The 23,979-nt window shown below is 37.0% G+C and overlaps 1 protein-coding gene across 1 annotated transcript; it reads right to left on the bottom strand.

Moving 5' to 3' along the window:
- Window positions 1-227: 227 nt before the first annotated feature.
- Window positions 228-17,446, bottom strand: tfa (transferrin-a). Its single transcript, XM_055202513.2, has 17 exons — window positions 17,290-17,446; window positions 17,056-17,207; window positions 16,823-16,925; window positions 16,336-16,524; window positions 16,088-16,211; window positions 15,940-15,995; window positions 15,581-15,744; window positions 14,499-14,637; window positions 14,160-14,317; window positions 3,060-3,156; window positions 2,921-2,944; window positions 2,607-2,768; window positions 1,991-2,141; window positions 1,835-1,902; window positions 1,529-1,722; window positions 900-1,056; window positions 228-564 (listed from the first exon to the last, which is right to left on the bottom strand). Exons 1-17 carry the CDS (start codon window positions 17,324-17,326, stop codon window positions 518-520), a joined length of 2,022 nt encoding a protein of 673 aa, XP_055058488.2. The 5' UTR covers window positions 17,327-17,446; the 3' UTR covers window positions 228-517.
- Between the last annotated feature and the right edge of the window lie 6,533 nt (window positions 17,447-23,979).

Raw genomic sequence — 23,979 nt, 5'->3', positions numbered from 1 at the left:
TCCTATCTGTGCATCCCTAATAATAAATAAATATCATAACTATATTGATTGTTTGAATATTAGAGTATTAATTCATTAAGGTATAAATAAAATTGTATTAATTGTTTTAATTCATACAAAGAAATAGTGTTACTTTATTACATTATGTTTACTGTAATACAGCAAATAACTGTTGAACCTTGATAATCTTGCCTTATAGTGGTTTATAAAGCACAAACTCATAGATATAGTTTTATGGAGTTTTTTATTTCAACCCTATTGGGAAAATTAGGAAAGCGTGACAAAGCTGAAATCTGACTCCTGCGTACAGGATCTGCCAGTATTGTACCCTTTTGGAAGTCTGAAGTTACTTTAACATAATATACCTGCTGGTAGTAACACTACTGTAACATGTTAACGTCTTTATTATATGTATACTGAACAAAACTTGAAAGAAGAAATCCAGTGATGCTTAGATGTAGTCAGGGGAAATGTCAGACAATATTGCCTGCATTCGATGAGTATTTCTTTACTGGATTCAAACTTCTACTGCATAGTTATACAAAGTGCACACCTGCACCAGCTCTGTAAAAAACATTTGAAAAACATATTGAAGTCAAAAGTCTGTAAATATATTTTATACACTAAATAAACACACACACACACACACATGCACACACCATTGTTGTTTCTTTGTGAATGTAGTGGTAAAAATGTATTGATAATTGGTAAAGTCAAAAGCAATAGGACATATAAAAAGTTTTAAAAAGTTCTCCTAAGTTATTTCTTGTTGGGGATTCAACAGTGTTGTGACCTATTCAAAACTGCTTAAAATATTAAACAAAGAATATCAGCATTTGACTTTAAATTTCTATTTAAAGACACAAATAACTGAAACCCTTTACAGACTCATTCTGTACCTGGTACAGTGTTTGTTTTATTGTAACTGCCTTCAATTGTGGTTTTGTAGTCTTCACCCAGGAACTTCTTGGAATCTTTAATCTCTTGAAGGCATTTAGTAGAATCTGAGAACAGGAGGTTTTTACCACCATCTGACTTGAACAAGTTGATGTCCGGCTGAAATATAGGGAAAGATTCACAAGTATTTATACATTCTCTACAAAATGTAGAATAAGATAAATGTGTAAAGAAACCAGCTGACCAGGAGAAATGTTGCTGATAAAGATTGAATGCAGATAGTGTCTGTCAACTTCTAAGATCTCTTACTTACATTATCACTATTTCTCCCAGTTTAGTTGCTATGAATACATTGCTTCCACTAATTCATATTTTCTTACATTGGTATCTGGAATACTTTATTCTGATTTGTCACCAATCAATAACATTTTTGGTGTGATACCCGTTTGTAATATAGTGAACAGTAACATAACAGTGTTACTCTTATGATTCTCATATCACTTTGCCATCTCTCTTTTTTTCAGCAAAATAGCTCATTTGAAACACATTGACCACTTGATTTAATCCCTAATGATTTTCCTGAATGGAAATGGAAAGAAGGAAAACTAAAGTATAATCTATATAAAAAAACCTTAGTTTGAGCATCTTGCAGCATGGTCACCACATCATTGCGAACGTCTTCTCGAGTTATCACTGCATGAGCTGGCACAAGAGCCCAGTTACACTTTTCATAATCAGAGATTTTTTGTGTTTTGTCTGGTGAAGATGGACAAATCAACTCAAAATCTTCTGATTTCAGATTCTTAGCCCATTCTGGTCCATTACCTATGAAGGAAATTAAATAGAAAATCTTAATTTAACTTGCATAAAAATAATATGATATTTGCTGTGACAAAATAAGTTATAAACTCCATCAATGAACATAAACCACACTAACCATCTGTGTTACTTGAAACAATGTTGTGCTTGATAAAAGTGACCTCACCAGCTCCCTCTGCAAGACACCTACAAACAACAGTGATATACATTTGGCAAGCATTTCACATACATTTCCAATACAATATGTAGGAATGACGTCACTTCTTTCCAGTACCTGAAAGCCCCATCATAGCCATAATACTGCTCATTAGGATTGGTTTTGCATTTGCTGTCATCTCCCACTGACTTCACACCGCCTTTACACAGTTCACACATGTTTGATTTAGGGTCAGCACCAGGAGCACAGCCTTTACTGAAGAACTTGTCTGCAAAATTTAAGATAAAACTTATTTATGAATTATTGTTGTTAATAAAATTATTTTTTAATACTCTTCCAACAAGAATTATGTGGATACCCTGTCCTAACTAACAGGTTAACCTCGCCCCCTTAATTCCAGTAAGCACAAATCAGAGTAAGGTATACTTTACAGTATTATGTGTCATCTTCAGGAATCAAACCCATGATTTTTGCACTAAACACAATGCTCTGCCTTTGTGGCAACTGTTCCAGCATGAAAATGTGACTGTGCAGGTCCATAAAAAATGGATTACTGACTCATGTGAAACAACACAAAGACCCGAACGCCACTGAACACCTTCAAGTTGAATTGGACCACTGACTGTGCCTAATATTGGTGTCTATACAGCACCAAAATAAACACACAATTTATTACACCTTTCTTAAATTTATAGCCATGATTTTCTTTTCTTTTTGTGAATATGATACTTACACATGTCACATTCATTCTTCTTTGTGCAGAGCACAGCTTGTGGGATATTCCAACCAGCATTGCGGTTCAAACCAGTGTGGCAGGATTTCTTTCCTTTCAGGTTATTCCAGGTTACACCAGAGCCCTTTTTCACCACAGCCACAACATAGTAAGATGAGGCAACTGTGCACATCACAGAAATCATGATTAAGTATGGGCATATACACTGAGGGGTTTAGCGTTCATTTTATGGGAATTAATAGTAGATGTTAGTGGGAAGTTCCTTAAGCAATGCAGAACATGAATTGAGAGTAAGTTACTAAAGTAATACTTACCAGCATCATTAATCTCACAATTTGCTGAAATGGATGGAGAAAGTTTTAAAGTTCACTGTTAAACTTCTGGCTTCACATATGATGTTAGTGTCTTTTGTGGTGGGTTAAAAATGGGGGTGTTGGTTCTGTTCATTCTTACCCTGATTATACTGCTCAGCCATGGCTGCAACCAGACCACACTTTTCAGCAGCCCACACCTGCCCACCATCAACTGCAATGGCATCCAAATCTCCCCGCTTTAAAAGTTTAAAATTCAGAAGTCTATTAGTCTAACCCTAAATGGGTTTATTTTGCAATAACAACTAGCTGATGTCATTTATTACACAGCTATAATTACCAAAGTGTTTTTTGGTAAAATATTTTATTATGTTTTTAAAGGGGCCGCTATGAATCTTCAATAGACCTTACTAGCACAGTGTAGGAGATTTAAAGGGAGAATTATCAAATAAATCATTTAGCTGTCGTTATGCAAAATACTGGAGCATAGAATAATCCATCGGTTGAAAAATCTGATCTATTTCAGAAAGCTGTTTAAAGCTCCACTGTGTAAGATCTACTCCCATCTAGCGGTGAAAGTCTATATGACAAGCAATTGAATATTACTTTCTACCCCCCCCCCCATTCGGAACGCGTTTTAACTCGTACGGTGGCCCGGCCGTGTCATGCCAAGGTTAACATGGCTTCCAGTAGCTACAAAGCAAAAGCAATGAAAAAAAAATTAACAATTTGCAATGTCCTTTGCCTGTGATTCATCAAAGCACACAGATTTATGTTTAACATGGAAAAAGTCTGATTGTCATGATATGTCCGCTTAAAATCACATACAAAAAGCAACCATGACGGGTTTAAATGGACGCGAACTAATATTATGTCAGAGTACAATGCTTATGTTTTAAGTAAACATTACATGTCCGTGTATATGTAAGAGCTTTCTCTCATATTGGTGAAAAAAGATCGCGCAACTTTCACACGCTTGTAAAATGAAACGAAAGACGCGCAGATCAGACGCTTTTATCAATGAAAGGCTAAAAATAGGGCTGTCACCGTGTGTTTGTGCTAGAGGTCAGAAAAGACGAAAAACATTTTTCTCAGTACCTCAAATTCAGCCCAGTCTCCTGAAATTGCGCACAAACAGCACGATGTGCAAAACTCGTGCAACACACACGCCAAACTCCACCCCGGCGTGCACACGACACGCAAGTCCCTCCCATTCACCCAAACGGGGCATCTTTCTTTGCCGTTCCACCTATTGGTTTCTCAATCTTTCTGCTTCTTTTTACCATTTTCGCTTGGGTTTAGGGTTAGAACAACTTTTTGTTATATAAAAATGACATCCTAACCCAAACCCCAACTCTAACCCCAACTCCAAGCGAGCATGGCTTAAATATGGACAAAAACATAGAGAAACCTGTATATTAAATAACCTTATTAAGCAAATCTGAAATCTAACCCTAAACCCAAGCGAAAATGGTTTAAAAAACAGAAAAAAATTGAGAAACCAATAAATTAAACGACAAAAAAAGATGCCCCGCCCAAGTGAATGGGAAGGACCTGCGCATCACACGCACGCCAAAGTGGAATCCGCCGCATGCACCGCACGAGTTCCACACATCGTGCCATCCACACGCAACCCCAGGAGACTGGGTAGCTCAAATTACATAAATGGGCGGAGAGACGGCGTGTGGCTGTTCGAACACATTAAACCGCATGCATGTTTACACTAACAAGTGTTATGCATAATCATGCTAAAGTTAGCCAAGGAACTATAAAACTTCAAGTTTACAACATGGACTGTATAGATGTAAACGAATATGCTGAATTACCTGTGGAGAAGATATAAAGTGCAACTTCAGTGTCCCTTGAGCCCCATCTTGGAAAACTAACTCCAATATTGAGTTTGGTCTTGATGTTTTTCCTGTCGCGTTGTCGTTTAAAATCCCTGTTTCGCTTCCTTGGCGACTTGTTTTAATGTCCTCGAGAATATGTCTTCAACAGGCTTTCAAATCAAAGCATTAGACTGCAGGTTCATCACGGTGTGCGGCCGACTGTTGTAAAATCCGAAGGATTCAGCTACGCAGGTCACAGGCTGGATACGTCATCAAGCCTGGTTTATTTAAATCAACTGAGCATTACATTCGCAAGTCACAAGCAGTGTTGGGAAAGTTCACTTTCTACATGAACTAGTTCAGTTCACAGTTCACAAATTTTAAAATGAACTAGTTCAGTTCATAGTTCATATTTCCAAATTTTGAACTAGTTCACAGTTCCAAAAATGAACTAATTTATAGTTATTTTTCCCCATATTATTATTTTTTTTAAATATTGCCATTATAGCCCATATAGAACCACAGACAGGAATTATTTTATCAGTTTTAACACTGAAGCTAAATGCATCAGATTTCATCTTCATATCCAACTTTAAAACCTTATCCAACCAGGGTTTACGAGCATTGACTGTCTTTTAATTTTTGTATTCCTTGAAAGGCTAGCCGGGTGCTTCAAGGGGTTTTCCGGGCGAGAAGCGCTGCGAGGCGTTGGGCGGAAATTCGGGGGGGGGTGGGGGGGTACAGGACCCCCCCTATCTGAGGGTTGTCCCCCCTAAAATATCATTAGAATATGTGTATTGAAAATAATTTAATGATTTATAAAACTTAAAATAGTTGTGTAAGAAGTGAAACAATACAAATGCAAACGGAGCAACAACAAAAAAAGTTTTAAACATTTTGATTCCCCCTCCCTTGCCTCACAGTGGTTTGGTCCACTGCCCACGCCCCTTTTACCTCACCACCACACATTCCGGTGGTAGAGAAGTGTACAGAGCCGACGCGTTAATAAGCTATATACAATACAACGTTTCCCATCACTTTTCTCAGTTTATCCTCATATGTTTTAAAACTGGACTATTTTGACATATAAACATGCACATATTTCGTTTTCTGAGAACAGAAGCAGATAAACGATCAAGAAAACATTTTTATGCATTCATGCAGAGGTGAGGCAGAGCTGAAAGTAACAAATTACATTTACTCACCTTGCTGTAACTGAGTTTTTTGTGTACTTTTACTTTGAGTAGTTTTTAAAATCTGTACTTTACTTTTACTTAAGTATGTTTAAAGTATTGTTGGTTACTTCGCTACATGTTAAATCATATCCGTTACTGAGTAAAAATAAATAAAAAAGTAAGGTGATAAAGACGCGCCACGGTCGGATGATTGATTGATGGGCGGGGAAACGCGCAAAAAGAACCATGGAGAGGGACGAGACAGGCGCGGGCTAATGCAGACCCTCAATTCAATTCTTATGAAAGAAACCCCTGGCCTTTGACGCAAAGCGATTGTTTCATTCAGGTAGGGTTCGTGCTCTTGAGTACGGAGTTTGTGAATTGCCGACCGGGTTTTAACCGCTAATTTGCACGATGTGTTTTTAATACATGCGCATTATCTTCCGAGGTCTAGCAGCTTCGCGTAAAGTCAAACAACTTGAGAACGTCCTCGAGAATGCGCATGTCATTAGACATTGCAGAGAGAGAGAGCGCGCGCGAGAGAGAGAGATTGAAAGACATCAGGTACACAGGTCTGGGAGCTAATAAACGTGTAAAGGATGTATAGTGTATAGCCATGGCACTCATCTCATTATATGCTCATTTATGTACATAGTTTAATAACAATGTATGTTACCAGCAATACATCAATTACAACCTTCATATAATGATTGTATTTACTAGCTGCTGACCTCATATTATTTTTGCTTCAAAAGTGCATAACTCACCTGTAAAAATCATTAAATAATTCCATAAATGTTTCTTAGTTATAAAAAAGCTTTTTATTTTATTAACATTTGTTATTGCACTTTAATTGTAGAGATGTTTACAATTAAAAACATAGTTTGAGATGTATATATCCTTCCTTTGTGAACTATACTAGAAACCTCTCCCTGCTGTAAAAAAAAGTAACTCTTAAAATTAAAATGACTTTTTACTTGAGTAGATTTTTAGACCAGTAACTTTACTTTTACTTAAGTAAAGTATTATTAAAGTAACTTTACTTTTACTTAAGTAACATATTATTAAAGTAACTTTACTATTACTTAAGTAGAAAATTGTATTACTCTTTTCACCTCTGCATTCATATGTATTGAAATTAAATTTGCGTCCGTTCATAGAGAAAGAGAAACGTTTTCTATCTGTACCCATTTCCTTGCAAGTACAATTTTGCCTGTATTATTGGTGTCCCCTTAAAAAATTGTTCTTGAAAAATTTTATGTTTATTGTCCCCCCCAACATTTAGATGAGATTTTCGCCCCTGATGACAACTTGCAGGTATTGCACACCGCACGTGCACGTTAAACAGCGTGAGCTTAGTCAAAGTCTATTTCAAGATCCAGAATATGCGTAAGCAGCCTTTGTTAATCGTTAACGATTTAGGACAAATATGATGTTATTTAATGTTAAACTATGCGAGTGGCGCGGCAGGGATTTGGATAGCAGCGTCCAGTCAGTGTCAAGTACACCTGGCTGCAGCCTGCAGATTTGGGCGGGTATGCACCTGGGACGGGGCTGCACGTGCAGGCCCTCCCACACTGCTTCTCATTGGCACGTGCAGGCCCTCCCACACTGCTTCTCATTGGTTAGTGGCGTGAAGTCATGACGTCGATTTAATAAGTTTTCATTTCCGATGTTTATCGCTGCATGGTGAGTACAACCAGTTTTTTGTTCTATTTACAATTTTTAATTTTGAAGTGGCGTTTATTGTGATGTTAAAATGAAGTGGTGTACAAACAAGATCGTGTCACATGATATCACACAAATAACTAGTACCGCGCGCGCGTGCGTGCGTTTCCCTTACGAAAATTAGCCATGGTTTTACTACAGTTAAAACCAAAAAACCATGGCTACTGTAGTAAAACCATGGTTTTGACAAAAACCATAGTTAAACCATGGTTAGTGTAGTAAAACCATGGTTTTGCTCATAGTAATCAATTCACCAAAAAAACATGGTTACTACACTTTTACCACGATAAAACCATGGTTAATTTTCGTAAGGGTTGGTGTGATTATGGTTAAAACAAGGCAAAACTGAACCAAAAGAAGAAATATAGCATTTAAGTAAGGGATAATGTAGAGGCAGCTGGCAGCCACTGGGAAACAAGCCCCGACAGTGTGATCAGGACCCGACGCGAAGCGGAGGGTCCTGTATCACACTGAAGGGGCCCATTTCCCAACAACCACCGGCTGCCTCCACATTATCCCGCTTATTACACGGCTACTTGCCACATAAGAAAAAAAACTGGACATGAATATGAATTTGAAACATTGGCATATTTGTTTTAAATTAACATTTTTATCCTTCCGCGAAACTTTGCACAGATGCATAAAATGATCGTAATACCTTATTAAGGTCCGCTGCTTCATACTTGTCTGTCTCCATTTTTTGTCTTTTAGCCAGTCTTTGAGAAGTTTTAATCCCCATTCTGTATTTTTTGTGTGTTGGCTTCGTAGCTGTCATGCTCTATTTTGTCAAGTTCAGTCTCAGTAAGCTGTCTGTGTCTTGTCGTGGTTGTCCAGTGTTTGTCACAAGATGGCGCCAAACAGACAGTAATCTTTATTGATCTTTATTGGCGCGGAGCGATTTTACTCGTGCAAGTAGTCCGGCTATGCGTTATTAATTTGGAGCGGTTATTATTTGAAAAGAACGAACCTGCAAATGTCTCAACTGACCAATCAGAATCAAGCATTCCAGAGAGCCGTGTAATAAGAGTTATTAATAGTAACAACATACAAAGTTATATTCTAGGACTTTTTTCTAAGAATACATTTTTAAATGTAAACTATTTTGATATGTTATTGATAAGTATACTTTTTTATTGAACAGGAAACCATTTCAGTATTCACTGAGCTTTCTGACAACAGGGACCTTTGATTTTACAGAGGTTAGTGAAATAGCCTATGCAATAGAAACCCCCCATATTATTAAAAGTAAACTAACGCAGTATTAATTTTTAACTTAGCCTGTCATGCCTTGCATTAGTGTCTGCTGCTTTTGGAGAATTCATCCTTTGAGGTTTGTTTGTTTTCTTCTTTTTTTAATACATGCTGTTCATTGAAGCTTCAATTACCAAATGCTTAAATTTAGCATTTTGAAATGAATGTTTTTAACTATAATTATAAATTCATTACATGTATCAATCTAAACAAGTGGATTTCAATTATGGTCCTAAGGGATGTCATTAAGAACAAACTGTCTTTATGAGACTTTATATTTTAAACTTTTGAAGGTCAGAGATGCTGAAAGAGCAACTCCAGTAAAAGAGGAGAGTAGAGAGCAGGTATTGGTTCCCATTTCAAATCTTGAACCTAAATAACAGGGGTTTGAAAATGATGCTACTCTTGTTCTTACTCTCCAATTTAGAGGTGATGAAATCCCCCTGCATGTTGATTATTTGACCAAGGTAAGTGCAGTATAAACTCCTGTCAATCTATCGGTTACCCTTTTTAATAAGTTACATTATGGACTGACTATTTGCTACTTTAAACAGATGCCGATTGACATCCTCTGGCGGATCCTGATGGAAGTCGTTACAGAGACGGCGTTGTGGCTTTCTGGAGACTTTCACTGATGTGCAAGGTCTTCATGGACGTTGTCAGCAAACCCAAATTCACTGTATGGCTGGACAGTAAGTTTTTTTTATCTAAATTGTGAGTACTGTAAAAGATAATTGAGAAAGTCGGTCTGTCCGTCCATCTAATTCTGTTTCTTCATTTGTGCAATCTATCTATCTGTCTGTTCTTCCTATCTATTTGTCTGTCTGTCTGTCTATCTCTACCTATCTGTCATGTCTATCCATCCATCTGTCTGTGTCTGATAGACTGTATTGCCTTCAAAACTTTCAGCTTGAAACTACTTTGATCTGCAAACTGAAAATCTTCTATTTCAAACTTTTAGGATAGGCTTTCTCAAGTCAAATTTAAGTTTGTGTTGACAAACTTTTTTTAACTGGTTTATGTTGTTCATAAACAAAGTAAGTCTCTTAGGTACTCTACAGACAAAGCCAATAACACTCAAGCCTGTTGTCTAACATTTTCCTATAATATGTGTAACATATACATAGTAAAGAGTAATTTTTTATGTTAATGCCTATTTCCAATTGCCAATTTCTTCAAAATGACTCAATATTGTTTGTTCTCTATTTTATAGAGAAGGGGACTCCTGAATGGGTTTTATTCCGACAAGGAGGTTCAGGGCTATTGCTCGGTTGATTGTTTTTTCAATGATGGAGGGGAACTTCTGGCTGTGTAGATTGTGTGTGTACATGTAATGTACCGTACATGATTATCTGTGTGTGTATTATGTCTTTTTAACAATTATTTTTGTTTTGAAATAAAAGTTATCACTAGTATGGATTTGGTTTTTTTGAGTTGGCATGCATACTATGGGGTACAGAGATTGACAATGTACTGTATGTAGTTTAACTACAAACTACTTTCTAGGCATAAATGTTTAATAAAAGCCTATATCACTGATTCTTGAAACTTTGGCAAAAACATGTCCCACTAAGAAAAGTGCTAATTCTGTTGGAAATTAATAACGTTTTCATGAAAAAAAAGAATCAATGTTATAATCAGGGGGTTCTTTGCACATATGTAAGGTTTTTTATAGGTTTATTTTGATTTTTTATTAATTTAATGATTATATGCTGGCCCATTGCCTACAAAAACAGCTGTCCTCGGTTAAGAGATAATCATTTTAACTTGATTAAAAAAGCCAAAAGTAATAATTGAATTGAATAATATATTTACCGCATGAAAGAGTACATTGTAATATGTATTAAAAACTACAAACAGTGAGTTTTGAACAATATTTACTATTATTTTGTGATTGCTCAAAATGTGTCCCACATATTTGTCACCACCGTCAGATATTTATAAAAAGCAATAAAATCAGGAATAAACTACAGGGTCAACTGCATTCCTGAGGACCCCATTTTCAATTTTTCAATTTTTCTGCATGCTTCAAGATCACTCAAGCTCCTGTATGTTTGCTATTTTCTCTTAAACTTGTTCATATTTTTGGACACTGCTACTGTGACAACCATAACATGTCAACACCGTCATCTTTGCAAAAAAAAATATTAGATTAGATTATGAAATAAATTTATCATTTTTAAGAAGAGGTCTGAAGTAACTAGCAACAGAGGGGAAACAAGATGGCTAATGTGAACAACTCATCAATTTTTTTTATCTATATTAGGTTTTTGTCACCACCGTCAGATTTCACCACTGTCAGGTTTTCTGTCTTTTCTGTCAGGTTTTATGTATTTTAGGAAGTTATGATTTGATATTTTTTCATCACAGTGCTCAGGATTGTTATATTTTGGACCAAATATTTACATAAAGTTTAAGCAAGAATCCATTGACTTGATTGGTATACATTTTGGAATAATGAGGCCAATGTCACCACCGTCAGATTAGTGTCACCACCGTCAGACGTAGTTTTATTTGTTTTAAATGAATATGCTTACAATATGTTTCTTCAATGCTGTTGAGTTAGTAAATTAATATTCTCTATTAATACAAAAAATGTTGTATGAGTAATAACTGGAAAAAAATACGAACAGGGGAGGTTGCACCAGTAAATTGCTAAACAGCCAAGACCTTGGTCTATAATGATATACCTTCAGATTTTGTAATTAAACTAACTTTTTTTTCAAAATTTAAACCTGTTTTACTAATTCCCAAGAATCACTGATATAATGCACAAAAATAAACAAGAACTATTAGAGGAGTGATTAAAATAAGAAATATATAAGGTGCCATTAATGTTTACAGTAATTTTGTAATGTACGTTACACAGTGAAGTGTAAATAACAACATAATGTGAAAAACTTAAAATACTACACAGATATTACACAATACTCTGTAATTCCTTATAAGTTTTATTAAAGTATTATTTCATAACGTCAGCGCGATATGGCACACGTTTTAAAGATCGCACTGTTTTCAACCGCATTTCCTGTTTACCGTGGCATCGACGTCATTACTGTGCTACTAACCAATGATACACGTTATGGGAGGGGCTGCGCGTGCAGCTCCAACCTAGGTTCATACACGCCCCGATCTGCAGGCTGCAGCCAGGGGCTTCTCGTCAGTGTTGTTCTGATGACGTATGCAGCCTGGTGGCAGTGTTGCCATAGCCAGATTGGGTGTTTTTTCCGCTACACATTAAGGCCTGTTTACAGTGTGTTTTAGACGGGTTTTCGCCTGCAAGCCTCTATAGAAATCTGGTACCCGACTGAATGACGTTAAAGTGAGAGAACGTGCCGTTCACAAGCCCCAGAATGAACGAGTTCATCTTGCGTTCATCAGGCAGTAATACAGTACGTTCAGTTCACGTTCGCCCAAAATATGAACTAGTTCATGAACTTTCGTTCAATGAACTCGTTCAGGCACAACACTGGTCATAAGCCTATTACATCAATTTACAATTAACTAAGAATAATTGTCAGCTTTATAATTGTTAATATTCTGAAATAAGACTGTCTTGATGACGTATACCGCCTACACATGCAACCTCCGGAGGCTTCAGCTAGCAGCCAGCGTGAGTGTAGTCTGAAAGCGCGAAAGGCGGAGCTTGAATTTCAGGAATGTCCCTCGTCGGCGAATGTATTTCAAAGATGGAGGCACAACATGGATTCAGCCATAGACAGTAAGGCTGCGTCCGAAACCGCATACTGTACAGTAGGTACTGAATAAGATGAAGTACCTACTTACTTGCCGTTAAAACAGTAGGTACTGTATAGTATGAATCTTGGTAGTATGAATGGGATTCGGACGTACTACATCCGCCATGTTGCTACATCACGTGACCAAAGTCGTCATCACGTCATTTCATTCCAGCGCGAAAACAGCCGCATGCCTCTTCTTCTTCTTCGTTGGATAACTCCTCTCCCGGGGCATCATGGGATAGTGAAGTGTCCATCGTATGCACACATAGATATATACACTAGATGTCGCCTTGGGGCTCTGAGCATGCGTCAAAACCGCCGCCATCTTGGAACAGGGGTCTTGTCATAGGAAGTATCTAGGTAAAACTGCTATCTCCGCCTGTACTTCGAATTCATGGACGATGCCGGACTTTTGTGCTGCGTATGGATGTTAGGGCTACTAGCACTATGCATTATAGTTAGAAAAAGTAGATTTTCAAAATTTTAAAACTTTTATTTTTTTCTGGATTCAATGCTTAACACATGTCTGACTGTTGAAACGAACCAAAAGAAAACCAAGAAAATCGCATTCATGACGAATTATGGTGATTTTATTTCCGTTACACCATTGCCTACAATGACGCTGATGCGGGATTCCCCTGTTTCAAGATGGCGGCTCTGTTTGACGCATTCGGTCCAATGAACTGCCGTAGCCAAGGCGACATCTAGTGTATATATCTATGGTATGCACACTGCAAAATCTAACCGGAAGTAGTAGCTCATCCGGGTACTTTTCGCATACTGTTTTTCGAATACTATGTATTCGGACATACTACTCGCCTACTGCTTTTCGCATACTATATAGTATGAAGTAGGCGGTTTCGGACGCAGCATCAGTTTTAGTGAAACTATGCTAACGATTGCGTCATAACCACGCGACTCTCTGTCGCACAGTAGAGAAATTACCGTATGGACAGGAGGAGAAGCGCATGTAGAATATGGCGTACTGGCGTTAAACTTTAAAATAAATACATACTATGCAAAATGACAAAGTAATTAATCAGAAAACTAAATATACTTAATACAAAATGTACTCCTGTTCACGCTCGCCGTTTCTGCAAGATTCGGTGGGTGATTCAGATTTCCCTTGGCACAGCTATTAGAAGACTTACAATTGTCAGACAGGTTGCTCATGTCACCAAGCTCAGTTTGAGTCTGCGCAGTAGGCTCGACCCCCCGGAAGTGTGAGCTTCTAATTGGCTTCACTTGTCTCCGTTGAATCCAACGGGGTCGCTGTGTCCATTTCTTTTACTGTCTATGATTCAGCCAGAGAGCGCTTCGACGGTATGCATTTTAAATAGCAGATTCTACACTTACGAGAATACTTTGATTAGTGGGGTGGAAGTAATTACACATGAATGAGCACATACTTTTAAAAGAAAACATGGGTTTTTGCTAAGAATTAACTCAAAAAAGTACACAGTGGAGCTTTAATAATTGGAAATTGAGATCGACCTGCAATCATGTGACCCAACTTTACCTTGATTTTTACGATGCATTCATCCACAGAAGGTGCAAACTGACAAGACAAACGGGGAATGAAACTGCTTAAACGGTCACACTTGACTTTTTCTTCATGCCCAATGGTACACCAATTAACAACAGGCCGAGGTAAAGTTGAGATTAATTTAGGTCCCTCTATAAGAGAAAAAATTAATCAGCAAACAGTCTATATTTTGTACACTGAGATTTATATATAAATATTATTACATAAATGTCATTAACTAAATAAATGAGATTCTATGGCTCATACAAAACAAAATATATACAGTATATACATTCTAATAGTCAACAGGGTAGCAATCTTTAATTGCATTACCTATAAGTGCCTGCATGATCGCATACTCATTTTTCAGGAAAAGAAAGGAATCAATGAACTCTGGCAGTCTGATCAGGCCAGTTGCAGAGTCTGAGAACATCAAGTCTTTACCCTCATCAGATGAGAAAAGATCTGAGGACTGTTGAACACAAATTTAAACATTCAGTGTTGGCTTAGCTCTGTTGAATGCTTTATTATATTATGGTTTTAAAGGAAAACACCACCGTTCTTTCAATATTTTACTATGTTCTTACATCAACCTAGACAAATTAATACATACCTCTCCCCTCCCAATGAGCGCACCCAATCGTTGTACAGCGCATCCATTTAGGTTAGCACTATTCATTCATTAGGATCCAAACAGGGATGAATTTAGAAGCCACCACTTCAATGTTTTACCTATGTTTTTCCTATTTAAATGAGTAGTTACACAAGTAAGTATGGTGGCACAAAATAAAACGTGTCGATTTTCTAAGTGGATAAAAAATGGGAACTATATTGTATGGTGGAAGAGCACTTAGTTTGACTACAGCTCGCAGTAACATCATCACTCCTGACTTCTGAAGTTTGAGCGAGCGGGGAATTCTCAGGAGGGATGATGTTATTGCATGCTGAGGTTGCGCTGTACAATGATCAAGTGCACGCATCCAGAAACGAGAGATCTGTATCAATTCGTCCAAGTTAAGAACATAGTAAAATATTCAAAAAATGGTGGTGTTTCCCTTCAAACATCTAGAATACTGGACATGATGTTTTTCAGTTTTTTAATTATTTGTTTTTTTAATAACCTTAAATAAAGTGTTTGCAAAGCAGCACTATATAAGGGTTTATTTTAAACTCCTTATTATATTTTTAAATTGCTCAATTTATTCAGCTCAACCATTTAACATACAGACTCAATTCACACTTTATTAGCAGCTCGGATGTGGTTTTATGGTAAGCCTAAAACCTAAAACATTGAACTTATTTTCCTGCCTTGCAAGCACTAGTATTTCCTTTACAGTCACATTGTGGAAGTGCAATTGAAATTGAAATAAGCAACCCTTTATAAAACTAATGCAATATCATTTAAAATGGCAAACCGGAATTTTAGTGAGGACTTGATAAATCATGTCTGATAAACGGGCATCCTTGCGGCTGATGACAGCATGGCCGGGCTCTTTGCCAAGGTGGCAGTCCTTGTACTCATCAACGCTTTTTCTGCTACCGTCCATGCACAACAGCTCATAATTCTGTTTCTCAGCCGCTTAGAAGTACAGATAGAAGAAAAGGCTTGTAAATTATTAACCTTTTATACAAACAGGTTAGAAACTTAAATTCCTGATGGCAATTTTAATGTCATTTTTTACTTTGAAGTCATCAAATTTATAGCATTTTAGAGAAAGTCAAGATAGCTGAACCAGATAACCAGAAAGCTGATATGACAGCCAATAATACTCACATGGGATTTTATTGTGACAAAGAAAGGCAACCTGTCCCGCATCGCTCTTCAAGCACCTGGAGAGGAGCAAGATAATAATAATGTAAGTTGTTTTTTAAATGGAAAAAATATAAATTGAAATATGATAGTGTACAAATCTGGATCATACGCAAAGGGCTCATCGCTTTCTTTGGGTGGGCAGGAGCAGTCACCCTTGCAACCCTTGCATAGATTAGGATAATTGGCTTTTGATATTCCAGGAACACAGCTGCTTGAGAAGAACTCAGACACAGCTGAAGAATAAAAACATACATTACAAAAACCTTAGGATATTGTAACACCATTATTTTAGCAGTACAATAATCACATACATTTCACACAACCACAAATAGCATTTAATGTCATGGCCACACTGACCCTTTTCAAGAGATTTGTCATCTGGACCATCCCAGGGAATTACTCTTTCAGAAATCAGTCTGCCAATAGGGATAAACCAGCCTCCACGTGATTTATAGCAATCATGGCAGGACTTCTTCCCACTTAGATCTTTGATAGTGAAAGCAGTGTCTTTTTTTACCACAGCAACAGCATAACATGTTTCTTGTCCTGTTATAAGAAAAAGAAAACAATAGATAACAATTAAAACACATCATGCAAAAGTAATAATAATTAAGACATTAAACAAAGATTAAAACTTATAATGTAGTGTTGGGGAAATTATATTTGAATAATTGTAGCGTTAAATAAACATTTTAAATATTGTGTATGCTTTGTGATTTGTGCTCATTTTAAACCAACAAAAGGCTGAATGTTTAGAAATATCTTAAATAAATGTGAATTTATTAACAAAGAATACATTGTATAATTGTATTATATTTGCATTTGCATTTTTCTGAAAAGGTACCTTTTTTATACTTCTCTTCAATGATAGGATGAAGCTCGTAGTTTTTGAGTCCACCTTGATGTACATTATATCCATCAACTGTTATAGCATCTGCAGCACCAGTCTGTGGATGACCATTCATATGATATATGTACAATAAAAGTCATGTGCACGTTATTATGCAATAAATAATAATATTTCAAGTGAAAGAAATGTTTTGTTTTTGTAGGACAGAAAAAGCTATTTTGTTTTACCTTGATGCTTGTCAAGCATTCAGTCACACCCTTTTGGAAAAAACATTCAAGCTCTGGTGTTTTATTGGCAAGTCTGTTGCATTTATTTAACTCATTCTGCGATGTCACACACCATTTGATTTTTTCACCACTGGCTAAAGGCAGCGCCAAAACTGCAAGGAAAACAAACATTATAACTGAGTATGAATAAATTAAAGTACATGGCTATGATATAAGTCTCAATATGAGAATTACCAAGGCACCCCAACAACGAAGTGAGCAGGAGGTTCATACTGGGCCTATAGCAGGAATCAGCAGGAGGGAACAGGACAAACTATGCTTTTTATAGGGGAACTGGAAACCCTAGTGGGTTGGGTCAACATTTACTTATGATTTCTCAATGTCTTTGTGTGAAGGTTGTGTGCAAGTTAACTATTCTTTTTGCTAAATTGTCTGTTATGGAAATTCCCAAGTAAAGTAAAAAAACCTCAAAATAATAAACAACTACATTATAGAATAACCTATAAATTATATTCATATAAAGTATGCAGTATTTCATATTCATTGTTATACTTGCTTATGTCAGGAGCATTATAACAATTACATTATTAATATGTAAATTGAAGCTTTATGAATAATAAATGCAGTAAAATGCAATAACTAATTAATCATATACATTTTCCAAATTACTATCAACAATATTAATTATTTTAATAAATGTGTTGGTTTAAAAAAAAGTGTTTTTGTTTAAAATTCCTTTATTGTGCTTATTCATGTGATTTATACATTTTTGGTTTCTATATTTGAATCAAATCCATCTGATATCTTTTTACTATTCTTAAAGTCTTGTTCTCAGAATAAACATGAGCTCTGTGAGAAGACTGTTTGAAAATCAAATAATGGGTCCATATTTGACTTGTGTACTTTGTAAACAATACTCAGTGCAAGTCTGTAAGAGAACTTTGACCTGTGACAGACCAATATCTGATTATATATCTAAAGATAACAAAGAAGCTTCTAGAAAACAATATTTTTCAGGCCCATTGCGTGAAGGGTTTATAGGCCGTGCTCCTAATTATCACTTCATAAACTGGTGGTGACAATGGTAAATATAAAATCACCCTCTCTAAATTAAAATTACCAAAAACGATCAGTGGCCATTTGCATAAACATAGAAAGGATGTGTTAATTTTTTACACATCTTTGTGTGTTAAGCTTTTAACAAATTATGTGTCATTTTAACACATGTATGTGTCATTTTGTGTTGATCTCGTGTTAATATAAAACACTAGTTGTGTTAAAAGTAACACAAAATGTGTTGTTTCAATAATAACACAGATGTGGGTGGATTCTGGGACAACACATTTAGTATGTTGTCCCAGAATCAACACTAATGTGTTGTTTTTAACACATTCATTCTAAGAGTGTAGTTAAGAATGTGTTTTAAGAACTAATCTGACAAATTAGCAAATAGTTAGGACTAAACGGTCTTCTTTTTCGGCTTCAAATTAGACCAACCTACCTTTTTTTTAAAGACTAGTCTAAGCAATTCTGCCAGTAACTTCATTTTTGGTCGAAAATTAGTTATTGATATTTTTGGGACATTCAAGACCTCCTTTATCATGTGGATAAGCATCTTGAGTCCATTTTGTTGTTTTTTCAAGAAAATATAAATCAAGAAGAAAATAATTGACATCTAAAGTCACTATGGGGGGGTTTCCCGGACAGGGCTTAGACTAGTCCTAGACTAAAATAAAAGTAAGAGCTGTTCAAACTGAAAACAACTTGCACTGACATATCTTAAAATCCATAAGTGCCCTTTATTTTGCCTCAAAATACACACAAGTAATGTTTTTAATAAGTCATGTTTGTTAAAATTAGTTATATTTCCTAATTAAACTAAGGCCTAGTCCTGGTTTAAGCTAATCCCTGTCCGGGAAACCACCCCTAAAAGTCTAAACTTTAAAGTCAGTTCTACACTCTAGCAAGTTAAGGTCTTTTGCCTTTGTAGGGCAGAATTTATGCAACCGGCGGCCACAGAAGTGACGTGTGTTTTAATGTGTTAATCCTGTGCTTTCCACATCTGGCTCACTGACCTGAATTGATATTTGAGCACCTGCAGATATTTCATTTACCCAGTTGCACAATCACATAGGAAGTAGGAGAGGATTTTTTGCAATTCTGCCAATTTATTAATCTATGTTAGCTAAAAACTAATAATAACCCTGGAGAAACCAAGAAGATTTTGGGTAGCAGCAAATTTGACCCCGTGGGTTATACAGGGTTTTAAACAAAAAGTATTTATTTCCAGTTTTTGCAGTTCTGCACAACCAGAAATTTTTGGGTAATTTCACTTAACATCAAATTGTTCAAAACTCATATTTTTATTTTTTATCCGCAATGGAACACAAAATGAGTTAATTTAATTATGTTTTTCTAGTTGATTTGTATGCTTCAGTTTGACCTAAAGGTAATGTTCAACATCATCACATAGTTTTGGAGCACTATGATGTGAAAAGCATTAAGTTAATTCATTGAGATAAAGCTGCGGATTTGGTTGTGACCTACACTGTAAGAAAAATGGTCCCTATCTGTCACTGGGGCACTACACTTTTAAAAGGTCCTAATATGTAACATTAGGGTACAGATACAGTATTTTTACATTTGGTACCAATATGTACCTATAAGGGTTCTTTCTATGTTTCAGGAGAGGGTGTCTTAATCTTCAGAGTGAGCATATCTTACATCATTATGAGCTTTATAACACTACATCTTTATCTTGAGATCTTTGATGATTTCTCTTTTGTCTCATCTTAAAGGTCTTCTGTAAATTCTATGTTTACCAGTCTGTCTGATGTGTGCAAATTGCAACTTTATCTTGACCTCGCTGTTTGCCAATCAAACTTTAACCAGGTGGTGTGTGTGCCGGGATCCTCTCCAGAATTTTAAATGAGGGGAACATTTAAAAAAAATAATTTCTATCAACTGATACTGATGTATGTTCCAGGTTAAAACCCTTGGGTTCAATGGCCTCTTTCTTTAAGCAGCTTAAAGTCCATTTTACCTCAGCTGATGTGATGAGTAAGCAGAACAGGTCACAGAAACCAAGGCAAAGAGCAAACTAGTTTTTCAGAGTGCCACAGGTGCAGGAATACTGCCAATCAGGGGGAAAAAAATTTAATATGGTAGTATATTATAGACCCCAGAAGGGGTTTCTCTGGTATATTTAACTACACAGGTTACTCTTTGTAGCTCCCTATTAAACCTCTAAAACCCACAAAAGCTACAAGTGTAGCAGATGTGTTCATCTGCCCCCTAGTGGTGATATTGTCCAATAGCATGAACGCTAATGAGAGATAAATCAGGTCTGAGGAACATCATCTGATATAAAAAACCTTTTTTGGATATTTTTACCCTGATACACTGAAGAAACCTCAGCTTCCAAACGGCATCTGCATTATGTCTGTATTATCAGAACATTTTTACTTTACATCAGAAAATGTACCTTGAACCATCTTTTTTCTTTGATTAGAGATAATCAATATTCAATATTTAATCAATAGGCTTTTGGAAACGTCTGTGTTGTTTCACAGCAATATGTTTGACCTAAATTCCATTTAAACTGGTGGCCAAAATTATTTAAACACCTTACAGATCTGAAAATACACTTCAATATTTGGTATGTCCACTTTTTGCAGCAATTACAGAAGCACATCTCTCAATTGACAATAATGTCAATGTATTTCCTCAGAACTTTTATCAGTAATGTTATCCCATCCTATGCTGCTTTGAATGTGCAAGTGCAGTTTATTTTCCAACTTCCCCAAATTTGCTCGATGGGGTTGAGGTCCGGACTTTGAAGATGCTAGTACGGAAAATGACCTAATGACTTTATGCTGGTCACCACTGTATCTACAAAGTCATTACTATGCTCTACAAACCATGGAGATTTAGGTCATTTTCCTTCCACTGTAGGGTGATCATTTACTGACCCTTTCAATGTCCAGACCCCCATCCAGCTAATATTTTAGGGCTACTTAAAAAATAAACTGCACTTGTACGTTCAAAGAAAAGCCTTTGGCTTGAGTTGCAGAAGTTATGCGATAACATTACTAATGAATTTCTGAGGATATACAGTCTTGTTCAAAATAATAGCAGTACAATGTGACTAACCAGAATAATCAAGGTTTTTAGTATATTTTTTTATTGCTACGTGGCAAACAAGTTACCAGTAGGTTCAGTAGATTCTCAGAAAACAAATGAGACCCAGCATTCATGATATGCACGCTCTTAAGGCTGTGCAATTGGGCAAGTAGTTGAATTAGTTGAAAGGGGTGTGTTCCAAAAAATAGCAGTGTGGCATTCAATCACTGAGGTCATCAATTTTGTGAAGAAACAGGTGTGAATCAGGTGGCCCCTATTTAAGGATGAAGCCAACACTTGTTGAACATGCATTTGAAAGCTGAGGAAAATGGGTCGTTCTAGACATTGTTCAGAAGAACAGCGTACTTTGATTAAAAAGTTGATTGGAGAGGGGAAAACCTATAAAGAGGTGCAAAAATGATAAGCTGTTCAGCTAAAATGATCTCCAATGCCTTAAAATGGAGAGCAAAACCAGAGAGACGTGGAAAAAAACGGAAGACAACTATCAAAATGGATAGAAGAATAACCAGAATGGCAAAGGCTCAGCCAATGATCACCTCCAGGATGATCAAAGACAGTCTGGAGTTACCTGTAAGTACTGTGACAGTTAGAAGACGTCTGTGTGAAGCTAATCTATTTTCAAGAATCCCCCGCAAAGTCCCTCTGTTAAAAAAAAGGCATGTGCAGAAGAGGTTACAATTTGCCAAAGAACACATCAACTGGCCTAGAGAGAAATGGAGGAACATTTTGTGGACTGATGAGAGTAAAATTGTTCTTTTTGGGTCCAAGGGCCACAGGCAGTTTGTGAGACGACCCCCAAACTCTGAATTCAAGCCACAGTACACAATGAAGACAGTGAAGCATGGAGGTGCAAGCATCATGATATGGGCATGTTTCTCCTACTATGGTGTTGGGCCTATTTATCGCATACCAGGGATCATGGATCACTTTGCATCTGTTAAAATACTTGAAGAGGTCATGTTGCCCTATGCTGAAGAGGACATGCCCTTGAAATGGTTGTTTCAACAAGACAATGACCCAAAACACACTAGTAAACGGGCAAAGTCTTGGTTCCAAACCAACAAAATTAATGTTATGGAGTGGCCAGCCCAATCTCCAGACCTTAATCCAATTGAGAACTTGTGGGGTGATATCAAAAATGCTGTTTCTGAAGCAAAACCAAGAAATGTGAATGAATTGTGGAATGTTGTTAAAGAATCATGGAGTGGAATAACAGCTGAGAGGTGCCACAAGTTGGTTGACTCCATGCCACACAGATGTCAAGCAGTTTTAAAAAACTGTGGTCATACAACTAAATATTAGTTTAGTGATTCACAGGATTGCTAAATCCCAGAAAAAAAAATGTTTGTACAAAATAGTTTTGAGTTTGTACAGTCAAAGGTAGACACTGCTATTTTTTTGAACACACCCCTTTCAACTAATACCCCAATTGCACAGCCCCAAGAGCGCGCACACCATGAATGCCGGGTCTTGTTTGTTTTCTGAGAATCTACTGAACCTACTGGTAACTTGTTTGCCACGTAGCAATAAAAAATATACTAAAAACCTTGATTGTTCTGGTTGGTCACATTGTACTGCTGTTGTTTTGAACAAGACTGTACACTCACCTAAAGAATTATTAGGAACACCTGTTCAATTTCTCATTAATGCAATTATCTAATCAACCAATCGCATGGCAGTTGCTTCAATGCATTTAGAGGTGTGGTCCTGGTCAAGAGAATCTCCTGAACTCCAAACTGAATGTCAGAATGGGAAAGAAAGGTGATTTAAGCAATTTTGAGCGTGGCATGGTTGTTGGTGCCAGACGGGCCAGTCTGAGTATTTGTCAATCTGCTCAGTAACTGGGATTTTCATGCACAACCATTTCTAGGGTTTACAAAGAATGGTGTGAAAAGGGAAAAACATCCAGTATGCGGCAGTCCTGTGGACGAACATGCCTTGTTGATGCTAGAGGTCAGAGGAGAATGGGCCGACTGATTCAAGCTGATAGAAGAGCAACTATGACTGAAATAACCACTCGTTACAGCCGAGGTATGCAGCAAAGCATTTGTGAAGCCACAACACGCACAACCTTGAGGCAGATGAGCTACAACAGCATAAGATCCCACCGGGTACCACTCATCTCCACTACAAATTGGAGGTCTTCTCGTGTCCAAAGAAATGTACCCGACCCGAATTGACCCGGATCACTTTATACCCGAACCAGACGTGCATAAATAATTTTTTTTTAAGAAAGACACGACCCGAGACAAACTCGAGAAAATTAGACCCAAGTCCGACCCGAACTAGTGGCATTTTTTAACCCGACTGGACCCGAAGGTAAACGGCACTGATGTGTGTGCGTTCTAGAGACCCACACGCAGCAGTCAGACATAAAGAAATTCCGGTGGCCTCGCAACCAATTTGGCGATATGCTTCATTTGTTTTACTTTGTTATCTGATGACAACACCAAGGTAACTGCTAAAATGTACATTGAAAATTGACTGACATGTCTGTCTCAACGAAAATTAATCTACAGCCAGCCACACAATGTCACAAGCGCTCTTGGCAAACAGATGAGAGGTTTAAAAAAGAACATTGACGCACACACGCGAGAGAGTTCGGGTCTTCTCGGGTCCGTTCAGCAAAAACACATTCATTTTAAATTACCCGAGACCCGATGCTGCAATTATTATACCCGACCCGTGTCTGAGGCACATGTGAAACTTTTACACCCGAACCCGATCGGGTCTCGGGTCGGACCTCGGGTTTTCGGATCTAAGTGGACCCGTGAAGACCTC

This window comes from Misgurnus anguillicaudatus, chromosome 2 (genome assembly GCF_027580225.2).
Source record: "Misgurnus anguillicaudatus chromosome 2, ASM2758022v2, whole genome shotgun sequence".
Lineage (NCBI taxonomy): Eukaryota > Metazoa > Chordata > Actinopteri > Cypriniformes > Cobitidae > Misgurnus > Misgurnus anguillicaudatus.
Note: the sequence above shows the minus strand (reverse complement) of the source record. Positions and strands in the feature narration are given on the sequence as shown.

What these genes read in the sequence shown, in the direction of transcription:
- tfa (XM_055202513.2), bottom strand. Translation starts at nt 17,326, where the DNA reads ATGAACCTCCTGCTCACTTCGTTGTTGGGGTGCCTTG. An exon ending in TGACAAATCTCTTGAAAAGG is followed by an intron (nt 16,212 to 16,335) that starts GTCAGTGTGGCC and finishes TTTATTCTTCAG; the next exon opens with CTGTGTCTGAGTTCTTCTCA. An exon ending in GGCTGAGCAGTATAATCAGG is followed by an intron (nt 2,945 to 3,059) that starts GTAAGAATGAAC and finishes CATCCATTTCAG; the next exon opens with CAAATTGTGAGATTAATGAT.